Source organism: Lepidochelys kempii, chromosome 13, assembly GCF_965140285.1.
Source record: "Lepidochelys kempii isolate rLepKem1 chromosome 13, rLepKem1.hap1, whole genome shotgun sequence".
In the NCBI taxonomy this organism is placed as follows: Eukaryota; Metazoa; Chordata; order Testudines; family Cheloniidae; genus Lepidochelys; species Lepidochelys kempii.
The window spans coordinates 28,150,708-28,164,589 of record NC_136392.1 but is presented as its reverse complement, the minus strand read 5'-3'; the positions used below and the strand labels follow the sequence as shown (position 1 = coordinate 28,164,589).

Genomic DNA, 13,882 nt, shown 5'->3' with positions numbered 1-13,882 from the left:
CTGTGTGTACTTGGAAAGGACAAGCTTGTCCTGATAGCGTGTCTAGAGCTGGACGCCCAGGCAGCCTTTGGCTGTGGACGTTCTGATCACGTCACCCCCGGGGGTTGAGGGGCAGAATTGCGGGCGCTGAATTCTAATACACTTTGTTTGAAAATCTAGACTAAAATGTGGACCCTTGCTCCTCTGTTTATAGCTAAGGAGGTGAAAATCCTGCAGTGGGGGCAGGAACAATCTCAGAGGAAAGACCACTTTGTACTGAGGTAGCTCGGGAAGGGGAAACGCACACCCGCCATGGTTAGTAACCCATCTTTTTTTATGTGTCGTCCTTTGTCCCCGAAAGAGACAGGTGCTCTCTGTGCAAGGCTGTGGCCATGTTAGGGTTAGCTTGCTGCTTTTCACATCTGCATGTAGGGCAGTCCATTCCCCCTCTCCCATTGATCCTTGGGGGACTTCCCAACACACAGGGGCAGCAGCCTGTGACTCCTGCTGTTGGAAAGCCCTTTCGCTAGGCAGCTTTTTTTTGCTTCTGAGTTTGTGAGTTACTAAGATTGCTTCTGTGCGGAGGGAGTGTAGCGTAGTGGTGAGCATGCAGCACTGGGAGCTAGGTTCTCTGCCTAGCCCTCGTGCGGACTGGTGGCATTATCGTCAGCAAATCATTGGACTGGTGTGTTTAGTTTTCCCGTGTGTGAAATGAACTGTTAATAATGTCGGCATGGCAAATGTCACCCATTAATGGATAAACGCTTTGGAACCCTGTGATGGAAGATGATTGGGGGATGCACAATACTGTTAGTACGAAGTGCAACGGGTTCCTGCCACAGTTGATCTCAGTACTACCCGCAGGAAGTGGGCAGAGTGGGTGCTTCTCAAATATTCCCTTCTTGTTATAAAAGCTATTTCCAGGGGTTGCAGCCTGCACAGCTTTAGCATCTGACGCTGTTTTAAAGCTGTATTTGTGTTTTCCTCATGGGGTTCTGCAGGCCTCCCCTTGGGTTTTGTTTAGGTAAAAATCCCTCACCCCTTGCACGTACTCCCTCAGAGAGTGCTCCAGCCCCGTATGGGGAGCAGGCTTTGAGTCTGTGGGAGCTGCTGGGCCGGCCCCGCAGCCCAGGAGGGATTAATGCTATGCCCAGTCTGGTCAGGCCTTTTCTTCAGGGCACCACTGATTGGTTGCACTGACAATCTTCAGCAAACCCCAATATCTGACCCCTGACAAACTACCAGCCCCAACGCATTCTTAATGGGGCTCTGCTGAAGAACAGGGCTGTCTGGGTCCCTGGGTCTGACAGGGGCAGACCATCCTGTTACAGTCCCCTCCTTTTCTGTGCTCACAGGTGTTCCCCTGTGAGAGGTACCTGCGACGGCACCTCCCCACGCATGGAGGAGGGGGCAAATTCAAGTGCCAGATCTGTAAGAAGTTCTTCCGCCGGGAGCACTACCTCAAGCTGCACGCCCACATCCATTCAGGTAGGTGCTTCCTCGTGTATCCTTTCCGCTGCGTCGGGCTTCCTTTCTCTGGGGAACCCCCAAGGGGCAGAGCTGTCTGGATGGTATTTAGTGAGGATCAGTATTCAGTGCTCTTTTGATTCTGTTCCAGGCTAGCCAGAGTAAGTAGTGTATTACACAACCTTTGGTGCCGACTGCTTTTCAGAGTAATACCGTGCTGCTGAGACAGGGTTAGCTGTTGAACCAGCTTGGCGATCTCACATCAGCACCAGCTGGGTGATGGGAGTGCAGCACACAGCCAGCCTCCTCCCTTCTCAGGCTTGGTGGGGCTAGCAGCGCTGTCCTGGAGGAGGAGCACTCAATGGGAGGTGTAGCCATCCACCCATTGGCCAGAGGGAGCATTGCTGACAGGGGCCTTTCAGGGAGGAACTACAGCAGGGGTTCTCAAACTGGGGGTTGTGACCCCTCAGAGGTTATTACGTGGGGGGTCGTGAGCTGTCAGCCTCCACCCCAAACTCCACTTCACTGCCATCATTTATAATAATGTTAAATATAAAAAAGTGTTTTTAATTTACAAGGGGTGGGGGTGGAGGGGTCACAATCAGAGGCTTGCTGTGTGATGGGGTCCCGAGTACAAAAGTTTGAGAACCACTGAACTACAGAGATAGGTGTTGGAGTGGGAAGGAGTCACTTCTTTCTGTACTCATGATTCGGGCCTTCCTGTCCTGCTTTGGAATCCGAGCACACCCAAAGGCGCTCGGGCCTGATGGCGTGTGGGGGGTTCTCTCTCTGAGGCACAGTGCTTCACGAGGGCGGGCTGGAGGTGATTCGCCTCTGGAGTCTTATCTCTGTTTTTATTGGGCTGGAAGATGATGCTTTCCTGTGACTCTTCTGCCTGCCCTGTCACAGCATGGGGAGCAAGTGACGCTGGCAGTTTGGAGAAGCTATGTGGTCTTCAGAAAGTGGCAAAGGGACCTGCCGTTTGGGGAGGGAAGTGGAGATTTGTCATAGTGTCCTGTGCCCCCTACCATGAGTGTTGTCGCTTCATCACCTTTGGGCTTTCCACACAGCTATCTCCCTGGAACCTGCTGTTAACACGCTAGGGACTGGCCATTCCCCTCGTCTGGGGCTGAGCACACTTGTCAGCCCAAGGGGTGAGGAAATACACTTGACTCCATAACCAGCAGGGAATCCTTCTGCTCCTTCAGCTCTGGGCCAGATGTAACTAGAGGAGAGGCCTTCGCACAGCGTAGCTATCAAGTCTCCATGCTGAAGTGGGTGACCCAGCTTGCAGGGAATATCACAGAGCAGGAAAGCGGAGACTGACGCTGCTGCCCAAGTGGAGGGACTAAAGGGTTATTAGAACAATGATAAGCCCTGAGGCCCAGTGCAGCCTGTATGTCCCTGACAGTGTGTCTCTGTCCTGCGCAGGTGAAAAGCCCTTTAAGTGCTCTGTGTGCGACGCAGCCTTCAACCGGAAAGATAAACTGAAGCGACACATGCTGATCCATGAGCCTTTCAAGAAGTACAAATGTCCCTTCTCGTATGTACCAAGTGACCCCTGGCAGCCAGGAGCAGAGCTGGCTTTGTTGTTCCTGAGATCCCACTGGTCTTTGGGAAGGAAGGTCTCCCTCAGTCTGCACAATGAAAGGGCTTCAGAGTAACAGCCGTGTTAGTCTGTATTCGCAAAAAGAAAAGGAGTACTTGTGGCAACTTAGAGACTAACCAATTTATTTGAGCATGAGCTTTTGTGAGCTACAGCTCACTTCATTGGATGCAGTGAGCTGTAGCTCACGAAAGCTTATGCTCAAATAAATTGGTTAGTCTCTAAGGTGCCACAAGTACTCCTTTTTTTAATGAAAGGGCTGTTATAGGCTCTCAGAGTGTGTGGATAGCCCATATTGAGTGGCACCAAACAACCCACTCTTCTTGGGGAGGCTCCATGCTCTAGCGATTTTGAGCAGGGAGCTGGGAACCAGCAAGTTCTAACCCCAGCTCCTACCACTTGCTTGTCGCAATCCCTTCATCTCTGCCTCATTTTCTCCCTGTGTAAGATGGGGCTGATCCTACTGCCTCCTGGCGAGGTTGTGAGGTTTATCACATCGCACTGGTAGAGCACTTAAAAGTGCTATATATTAGCGAGGGGTTGCCTGAATGTGTATAAATACCATGCGCTCCGCCCTCAAAGGCAGTGTCGCCTAATGCATGAGGCACATGGGAAGGTTTCTTAGTTCCACTTCAAAATGTCTTTAAAGCTTTGACTGAGATATGCCCGTCCCTCTCAGGGTTACATTGTGTTGGCAGGACAGGGTGGGGAAGATGCCCCTTGCTCTCTGCATGGATAGAGATCTTGGGGCACAGTCTGGTGCCTTTCACTGGCACTGTGTCCACTGAATGCATCTTCTGTTTAAAAAATGTGGAGCCTTTCAATAACTGTCCGTGGTCCCCAGGGGTGGGGGGGCGTCTGGCTTGGAACGTGGGAAATGGTTGCCCTCATTGCTTGGGCTGGAGGAGTCCCCTACCCTGAAGGGTAATTGAGAAGACATCAGTTACTATGACAAGAGGCTGTACACAGAGATACAACCTATCTTCCAGTTAATGTGGAGTGAGATGGCTTCAGAGCCTTGGTAATGCTGGGGCCAGAACTCTAGCCATAGGCCCTTGCACATCCCAGCACCAATGGGTACGTTTCAGATACAAGAGAGAGACCCCTGGCATAACATTGTCTTTCTTCAGTGGCCTCAATTCACTTGGCTTCTCCCAACTCCTCTCCCATCCCAGTCAGTTTGCAACACCTTTGCCCCTGCTTCTGCCTGCAGCTGCTTTGAAGCACTGTTAATACCGCTCTGTGAGGGGACCCGTGACAGGCACCGCATGACTTTCCAGTGGAAGCCATGTGCATCCACATCGCAGCACTCATCTTGAAATTGTGGGGCCCCTGTCGTAACACCCGGTGGATACACCCTGAGCTCTCCGCGGCACATGGGTGGTGAGCGATGATGTCTGAGAGCTAATGTATGTACCTCTTTCTGTCCTCACCACCCCCAACCCGATTCAAGCTGGTTACTGGGATTTTTATTCTTACAGAAGCCACACGGGCTGTAATAAAGAGTTCAACAGGCCAGACAAGCTGAAAGCTCATATACTCTCCCATTCCGGTAAGTGGGACTGCAGCTCTCCCCTTGCTGCCCATAGCTGTGAATGAAAATGCTGCTTGAATTCAACCTAAGTGCTTAGAGAGCCTCTTAGGCAGGAGGCCAGTGTGCATATCTCCTGGCTTTATTTTTCAACCAGAGCAGTAGTAGGGGTAAGATGCCTACGAACTGTCAAGCGAGTGGATTACTAGTACCCTTTATAGCAGTGAATAGTAGGACTCTTACCCTTCTCAGCACCATTGCTGGATAACACTAGTCTACATTGATTCCACCCACTAAATACATTGTCCTAGAATCCACAGAAGCAAGAGATGCCAAATCCCTTATGAAATCAGTCCGCTCCATTCCCTGACAATGCAGGATTCTTCCCTGAAGGATACTCTCCTGCTTTGTCCAGCTATGACTTGGGTGATGAGACATCCACCACCACTTCCCGCGGGAGATTTTCCACAGTCCAATATAAGGAGTTTCCCATGCAGTAAAACTAATAGTGTCACTCACTGGTTCTGCAAGCAGCCCCTGGCTTTGGGATTTCTACCTCTGCTCCTGCAGGCCTACTGGAAGAGCCCACGTTCCATTTGCAGCTGTGTCTAAGATCCATGCACATTTGAGGCTATACAAATAATAAACCATGTGGCCAGCTTGGGATATAGGAATTCTGAAGCAGAGTAGGATATTAGGTGTGCTTATTTGCATATTAATACCAAGAATGCTCTTTCTGCCCCATACCCAATAATGTCCCCATGTCAAAAGTAATCTCTTGGGATTCAGATGAGCGTTTGTCTGAGTTCCACATCCACAGCCACACCCCTAGAAACAAGCTCCCAGGGAGCCCCGCAATTCTTGCCTGACAAGTAGTACAACTGTAGATCTCTCCCTCTCCTGTCTCTGTCACGTCCAGAGCCCTGGACAGAGCAGCTGGATGGAGTATGCACTGAAGATGCAACTGATGGGGGGCATCAGTTTGTTCCTCCAGTGAAATTAAGGAGTTTCAAAAAATCAGTTCATTTTCTTTACGGTTCCTAAACCAAGCAAATCTTAAGTTTAAGAGCATGTGTTTCACTTTTGACTGTGCTCTTGTGAAATTGCTTTCATGGTATATTGCTCAACTCCCTTTAGGGACAGGAGCAATGCTGTCCTTATGATAAACCCTGAAATTAGGGTTCCAGATCACTTCAGGCTCCAACCTGCCATACACATTCTCTGCTTATGTGCATTTTTTTAAAAATAGAAAACGAAAAAATCTGATCTCTTTGCGGGAGGGGGTGATTGTTTTAAGCAGTAAAAGCACCAAATAAAAGTATTTTGGGGAGCTTTGGGTGGGGATTTTTGTCTTGTTTTTGCCAAGCAATAGTTAAAAAATTACTCGGCTTTGAAGAGCAGACACAACTATTGAGCCCCGTTGCAGTGCGATTAATGGGTCCATCCACCCTGTAAGGAGGGTTCTGTAACTAAGCTCTTTCTCGTATTGTGCTTGGCTTAGGAATGAAGATCCACAAGTGCCAGTACTGTAACAAGTCCTTCAGTCGACGGGCCCACATGGTGGAACATCAGCGCTCACACACTGGAAACTACAAGTACCGCTGCCCCACTTGCAGCAAGGGCTTCACGCGCCAGAAGTATATGAAGGACCACAAGTGCCGGCTGAACTCACCCAAGGACAAAGAGCTTCAGATCAGGAAGGCCCAGAAGAAGCGGGGAGCTCGGCGGAAGGTGGGCCTTCCTCTTCCCGGCCAGCTGGCCCTGGCAGAGCTGAAGGACAGTGCAGAGGGGGAGAACCCCCGGGAGAGTAGCCCCAACAAAGAACAATTTCGGGAATCAGACGCAGTCCTGTCCATTGTGGTTGGTGGGTCAGCAGCTGCAGATTCGGACCTTGTAGTCCCCGGCCAGCCCAGCAGCATTGCTTCCAGTCTTGCCCTGGCAGAGTTGCAGACTGGCACAGATGTGCCGTGCGCCATGCTGGCTGTCCCCGTTTACATTCAGACTACGGACTGATAAAACTGTGACCTGTGTGTGCTTGGTGAGCGGTAGGGGATCCGCATTTTCTTCACCCACTGGTGGGGTGGCCAGACTCATGGTGAGATGGGCTGAAGTGTCTGGATCACAGTGATACAGAGACCAAAACTCTTAGGGATGGAGATGGGTAGGGGAGATAATGACTTTCATCTCCACCTACCAAGGTACATGACTCCATAGAAGCCAGTGATGGCCAGCAGGTCTGGAGGGGAATGTTACATTTTCTTGTCCCCGTTCAGCACTTGTCAATGCGGGGTGGGGTGACGAGGAGCCCTGAATCAGGATGGGAAGAATGGTAGAGACCATGAGCAGAAAGCTTTGCAAATCACCATCTGCCCCATTTATGTTTTCATTGTAAAATCCATATATATGGGGATATATATCCATATATATATGCCTATATATGGGGAGGGGCATGTCCAAGTGCAAATACATGATCCTTCCTCTGGAAGCAAGTGCATCCTCATATCCTTTGGGAACACTGTTCATAAATACCCTAATAGACACTGCCAGTGTCTCTCTCATCTGTGTGTGTTAGCAGAAAGGCTGTATTATCTGTACTGGGTGTGTATAAACACGATGGCCCTGATGCTGCAGCTGCTCTGCATGAAGTCAGGGGATGGCCAGCAGCTGCGGCATTGTGCCCACAGTTGTGTGCCTGAGTGCATGTACGTGTGTGTTCTTTTCTTCTGTTTGAAGTTCTCGCCACAATGGTCACTGTATTTTAGCTCTTCTATGTCACTCTTTAGCCAAGGATCTCAAAATGCCTTAGACACAAATGAGTTAATCTTCACAACAGCTAAATATTCCTCTCATTGTCCAGCAGGGAACCACAGCACGGCAGGTAAGTGAACTATCCCAGCTGACACAGGAAGTGCAGAGCTAGGGCTTGAAGCCAGATTGCCTGACTCCAAGTCTGCTGGTCTACATGCTACCCAGTGCTTCTCCACGCTTTCCCTCAGAGGTGCTGGAACTAGGGATGCTGGGGGTGCTGCTGCAGCCCGTGACTTGAAGTGGTTTCCATCGTATACAGAGTTTACAGTTTGGTTCAATGGTTCTCAGCACCTCCACTGTACAAATTGTTCCAGCATCGCTGCTAGCTGTTAGAATTGCAAGATTTGCTGCTGTTATCAGACTGGCCACCTCCACAATCAGCTCCAAGTCATGGGCAGCTTGTTGGAAGCTCAGTGTGGCAGCCAGCGAAACCCTGGAGCAGGTGTGTTGTCTCAGTGCCCTCTGTTACTGTGATTCAGCCTTCAGTCCAGCACTTGGTCATTGACTGCATGAACAGTGGTTCCTTCCCCACTCCCCTTCTTCCTCACCCCCCTGCATGTGACTGGAATAATCCTGACTTGGCAAATATCTTTCTCCCCCAAACCCCTACCCTCTGCAAAAAGTCAAGTGGTTGTTGGAGGAAAACATCTATCCAAAATGAGAGGAAAGTAGGAGCCATGGAACACGTGGTGAATGAATGAGCCCAGAAATCTTCCTCTTCCTGCTAGGACCTTGTAAGGGAAGGGGAGATGTGGTTGTGCGCTGCTGTGTTTTGCAGTAGTTTCACTGCTTTGAGCAGATGTGACAATGTGTTGATGGGGATAGCACGGCTATGGCAGAACGTGTAAACTTCTGAGTAACGTGAGGCCAGCCCTGTAGTTAGTGCTCTGTATAGCTATGGGAGAGACCACGTTCAGTTGCCCGCGCTGACTCCTGCTCCTGGCACCAGTGGAGCCCTTCACTCCATGGGGCAAGAGAGCTTCTCCCAACCCTCTGTCAGCTGCTCTGATTATGGATTTGGATTGATGAGCACCAGAGGGACTCCCCTGTCGATCCTTCTCTGACCCAGAGAAGCTCAATGCAGGCAGGTGGAAAATTAATTTAAAATGAACTTAATTTAGTGCTGGTGAAGGGCCACATGGAGAGCACAGGAGACCAAAGTTCTGCCTCCACAGAGCAGGTAGGACATGGGCAGCAAGAGCTGCAACTCCTTCCCTCCCCGACCTGCTGGGATCCCCTCTGCAGATGAGTTTCCATTGCCCAGCCAGTCTTCAGCCTCCTTGTTGTTCTGACAACAGCAGAGCATGCCTGAAAGAGATACTTCACTTGCCACAGACAAGGCCCTGATCATTAGGAAGGGGAGCTTGAACGAGAGCTCCCTCTCACCTCTTACCCCGTCCTCTTTGGGATTAGCTCGTACACTAGATTCTCCATTGCTTTGTCTAATGCCATTTTAGATTACTCCGGTGCTGGCACTTCCTTCTTGGATATCTTTCTGTGCTGGGCCCTGGATTCAGAGTAAAAGTCAATTGGACAACAATCAGCATTTCCAGCAGTAAGGCTTGGCCTTGTTAGCATGCAGAATGGCCAAGAGCCTGTAGGAAGGCTGTGGTGTTGCAGGCTCTCATTTTGGAGATGTCCAGTGTTCAGAAAAGCTCCTGGCAATGACGTTTCCTTCCCGAGCCTCCTTCTTGTCTTATACATGAGAAGAGCTTGTAGAAAATCTGCTGAAATGGTGCATAAGTTTCTGACAACCAGAGCAGTAATAATAATGTTACTGTGCAATGGTCTTCTGGACCTCACTGACCACAAGCATCCTGTCCTGTGTGCAGCAGCTCGCTCACAGCGAGTTGTTCAGGGATGTCCTTCCTGTCTCCTTGTGATGTATTATGCTAAACTAGAGGCAGTAATGCACAGACATTATAGATAGAACATAGCTGTCTTCTGCATCCCAGGGCAGCCTGTGTAAGATTGTTCTCTCACAGCACATGCTCCAGGGCTGAGTAACGGGATGATGCAGCCTCTACCCCTTCCCTTGGGAGACTATTGCACAGTCTAATGCATCTCCTGTTAGGTTGTTTCCTGCTTCCCATCCTACAGGTTCCCTTTGCCCAGTTTCATCCTCCTGAAGTAGTCCCAGTGCCCACACCACCTTTTCAGTATTTCCTGCTGCTTTTGTCCCGCTGCCTTCAAGCATTTTGTATGAAAACTTTTCATCTGTTTCAGAGGCAAGATTTTATTTGCCTAAAAGTTTGTTTGAAATACCCAGCTTTCCAGACAGAAGAACCACCACCAGGAAATGGTTTGCTAAATATACCTCTCCTGCTTTCCCTCTCTATCTGGCCACATTGTAAGGCGTAATTATGTGGCCGCTAGCACCTATTGCAGCATTACAATCATCCCTGGTTTGAGACTGGTATGTGGGTGTCTCATTCTTCCTGTGTGTATTATGGCAGCCCAGGGATGGCCTTCCATTCTATCCTCTGTTTTCAATCAGTTGTGATCGTAGGGTAGCCAGTCAAATGTTCAGCAAGATGCTAAAAGCAATTTTGCCCAATCTGCCTGTATTGAAAGTAATCCAGGTCTTAGAGAGACAATACAAATAGAACTTCAAGTAACATAATTTTGAAAAGTCAGAGGCTGAGGGATTCTTCATTGTTTTTCACTCGTCTGTGTCTTGGAAAGCTGCCTTATTTTATTACCCTTACATCCAAAAACTAGCACTGACTTCCAAGTACCAGCTCTCCACCCAGCTTGGCTGGCATGCTTGCTCTTCAAGAAGGAAAATCTAAATGCTGAAATAGAGAACGGGGTTTATAGAGGTCTTGGAACAAGAGAGAAAATGATCTGTATTTATAGTGGAGCTTCTGTCTTGGAAGCTCTGAGCATGTGAGTATCTTGCATGGCTGGTGGAGGCTGCGAAATCCAATTACATCTGAGGAGAGACAATGTGTGACTGTGTGTCAGAGCAGCAGGCTGTGCCATCTCTCAGGCTGCACAGTAGCAATCTGGAGCTGTGACAGCTGGTTCCACAAGCTGCTGTAATGTCCTGTTGAGAATCCCTCAAGAAATAGGTAGATATAGGTGAATCCTATTTTCTTCTGCTGGACAGAGATAGAAAGATGATTGATTTGTAATTTTTTTTAAAGACATTCTCATGTGCCTGCAGCTCTGCTGCCTGAAATTTAAACTCAGATGTTGAAAGAGATCTGCCAGGAAGAGACCAGGGTTTACTTTAGAAAAAAGTCCTCTAAAACACGTGATCTTTAATTGTCTTTATTTTTAAGAATATTCTGCATATATACAGAGGAGCAGTGAAGAGGGCACAGTGTAGTGTATTATTATAGGATTTTAAAGCCCTAGTCATGGCCAGGAACCCATTGTGCTAGGTGCTGTACAAACAGAACAAAAAGCTGGTCCATGTTATACCAATAAAATAAAAACCAGTAGGATCTTATTAAAGGGGAAAAGGCAAATTGTCACATTTATTGTGAATACAGAAGGAATCCTAGTAAGCAGTTAGTTATAGCTATAACATTCCATTCAATTTCATATTTATTCATACATTCATTCATACACACACACACAAGTTCTGCAAGGTTGTTATCATAGTTACCAGCCTTAGAGTTGCTCATGCCAAGCCACTGGCCAGGTGGCCTGGACATGAGGAGGGAGCGGGGCCTTGTCAGATGCTCATCTGATGCTCCTGGAAGTTGGTTTGCAGAATCAGACCCCAAAGTTCTCACTTTCTAGAGTCCATTTTTATAGGAATTTCTTCCTATGCCAATCTATGGGAATTGCTTCATCATGCTGTTGCTGAATCAATCAGCAGATGGCACATTCCTGATGGCTTCGTGCTGCCAGATGTTATCTTGTTTTTTGGTTCTCCCATCCTTGAGGCTGTTGGGTGGATTCCAGCCTGCCCTCCGGGGGTCCTCTGGTTATTTCCACTTGACGCCTTCTTCAGCCGATGGACACTGGATTCTTAGGCTGGCACCTCCCTGATCATTCAGTTATTATCCACACCAAGCATCCATCCACATACATCCTCTATCTCTATTTTAATCACAATTGTTAACAAAGCGAGATGAATACAACAAAAGGATGGGGAGTCTCTGGGTGCTGTTTCTGTTGTTACAGAGTATTGCTTTGAGTCTCTCTCTGTGAGTAGTTGTTGTTACAAAGATTTGCTTTGAGAACAGACTCTGTCTTAGACTGTACTAACACAATTAGCAGCTTGCAAGTTTCACACAGAGAGGGAGAGAAACAGTACCAAAAACCAAGAGACCTCTTAATTAGTAATACCCTGGAATTTAAACTATGGGGAATCAAATTCATTTGTGATTTTAATACAGAACTTCTTTAATATGATCCAACATCCCTGTCTCCAGGAGCTTACAATCTAAGTATAAGATGAGATAACAGATGGCTACACACGGAATGAGGGGGGAATACAAGAAAACAAAGAGACAGTATTGGTCAACATGCTACGCAGGGGTCTCCGTTCCTGTTCCCTCTTATTTGGTGTGACCTTGCTCAAGTTAATTACTTAAACTGAGCTTTCACACTTCACTGGAGTTAGCAGGGATGAATATGAACCATTCTGTTAACTTCCCATCTGCAAAATGGGTCTAATACTTACCTCACAGGCATAACATGAGGATCTGATTAATGTCTTTATTGTGTGTAAGAACCAGGCAATTGTTAGTATTATTATTATTTACATTGTGCCTTTTGTCCCACACTAAACAAAGTGCAATGTTAATTCTACACAAGAATTGTGTCCTCTGTCACTGAAATGCAGCTGCCTCTAGTGTGGAACATGACCACTTTTTGGCATTATAGTATCATTTAGGTAAGGCACTAAAAAGTATATACAATGAATGTGTCAGGGGAGTTGAAGGACCCAGCAAAATTGAAATTAGATCACAAAACCGGTGCTAGTGCCCCTCCAAGAAACAGGCACTGTAATGATTATACATCCTCAGGGCATCAGTGTTATGTCACACCTGAAGGATGGTCCCCTCCTATACCACCAACACTTCCTAGCACCATCCTTGGACATTAATTCAACAGGGACTCACAAAGAAGATCTTCCAGGACCACTGTCTGTAGCACCTGCATTTTTCTGTGAAGTTTCTCATAGTATTATTGACTTGGCCCCAATCCGTGGGGACAGACAACCTGACAGTTGTAGGTGGTCTAACTCTTGTATGTTTCCTATTACTATGGCAATATTAGAATAAAAGCGGGGATCTTTTATATCCTGCTTCCTTCCCATCTGAAAGATGAATTAATAACTAGGGGGTGAACTCCCAGAGGTGGTGTGGTTTACCCCTCTCTCTCCTACCATTCAGTCTTTTCTGTTCTGCAGGGATAGGCTCCAAGCCTCTTTAGAGATAACTCTGTGCCATAATGATGTTGCAAGATCAAGTCTATCCTTTCCTAATTCTCCTAGATTGGCTACTATGAAACAGTCCAGCATGGGTTGTCTAAGCATAATGCTCTGCTTGTTTTTCTCCAGCCACCAGTTATGAGGTCCTAGGCAAAGTGTGGTGATGAGTGAAGAGATGCTATGACAACTGGAGCTCTAGGAATCTTTGTCATAGATGAGATCAGAGGGGAGAAGAGAAACAGAAGTAGGAGGGAGTGAATTAAACCACCAAGAAGTGGCTCTTATTCAAAGTGTTACTAAACCCACAAAGTTTAGTGCTATTCTGATTTAGGGTTTGTCTAACCATAGCTGCCAGGAGTCTGCGGCGCGCCCCAGGCAAAGAAGGGGAGTGACAGGATGAGGGCAGAAGAAATTTTAGAGATGTCCAGTTAGTGGTTTGGAGAGGAGACCCCTGGAGTTACAGCATAGCCAGGGCCTGGTGGTCTGGGAGCCCCCTGGGCCCGAGCAGCTCTGCCAGGGAGCTTCTCCGCGCTGTAACACGTGTTAACCAGCCGCAGCCCGTGTAGACAGGTGAACAGGCTGCAGCCCAAGCCGGCGGTGTCCGAGCGGGCTCCGGTTGTTATGGATTCAGCGCCCCGACCCGCCGCAAGGGACCCAGGCTGGAGGTACCCGGCCCCTCCGTTCCCTGCCCTGGGCCGCTCCCTCCTGCCGCCCGACAAGCTGCGGAAGGGCCGGAAGTCTCAGTGCGGTCGCTATGGCTCTACCTCTTACGTCACGAAGTTTACTACGATATGTTCATCACATGATGATGATGTAATGGTGGGTGACGGGGCGGGGGGGGTCAATGTGAAATTCAGCTCCCTCAGGGTAACGTGAGCATTTGAGACTACAGCTCCCAGCATGCACTGCTGCCCCAGGGCCAGAGCCGAGGTGGGGATTACCGCTCCCACCATGCATTGCTGCCCTGAAACGAGAGCAAAAGTGGGGACTACAGCTCCCAGCATGCAACGCTCTCCTCAAGGCGAGAGCGGAGCTGCGGACTACAGCTCCCAGCATCCCCTGCTCGGTTCGGGCCCCGGGCCCGGGGGCGGGGTGC

General features: G+C 48.6%; 1 protein-coding gene across 4 annotated transcripts in view; it reads left to right on the top strand.

Moving 5' to 3' along the window:
* The window catches only part of ZNF341 (zinc finger protein 341), a 29,575-nt gene extending 22,077 nt beyond the window's left edge, over nt 1–7,498 (top strand). For 2 of the 4 annotated variants that reach the window (XM_073309899.2, XM_073309898.2), the window contains 4 exons: nt 1,335–1,467; nt 2,878–2,989; nt 4,534–4,604; nt 6,085–7,498. In XM_073309899.2, the coding sequence (XP_073166000.1) occupies nt 1,335–1,467; nt 2,878–2,989; nt 4,534–4,604; nt 6,085–6,596 (828 nt within the window). In that variant the 3' untranslated portion in view covers nt 6,597–7,498. Of the gene's footprint in view, nt 1–1,334; nt 1,468–2,877; nt 2,990–4,265; nt 4,605–6,084 lie in introns of those variants that run through there. The other 2 variants (XR_012154711.1, XR_012154712.1) reach the window with 2 other exon arrangements.
* The last annotated feature ends 6,384 nt before the right edge of the window (nt 7,499–13,882 follow it).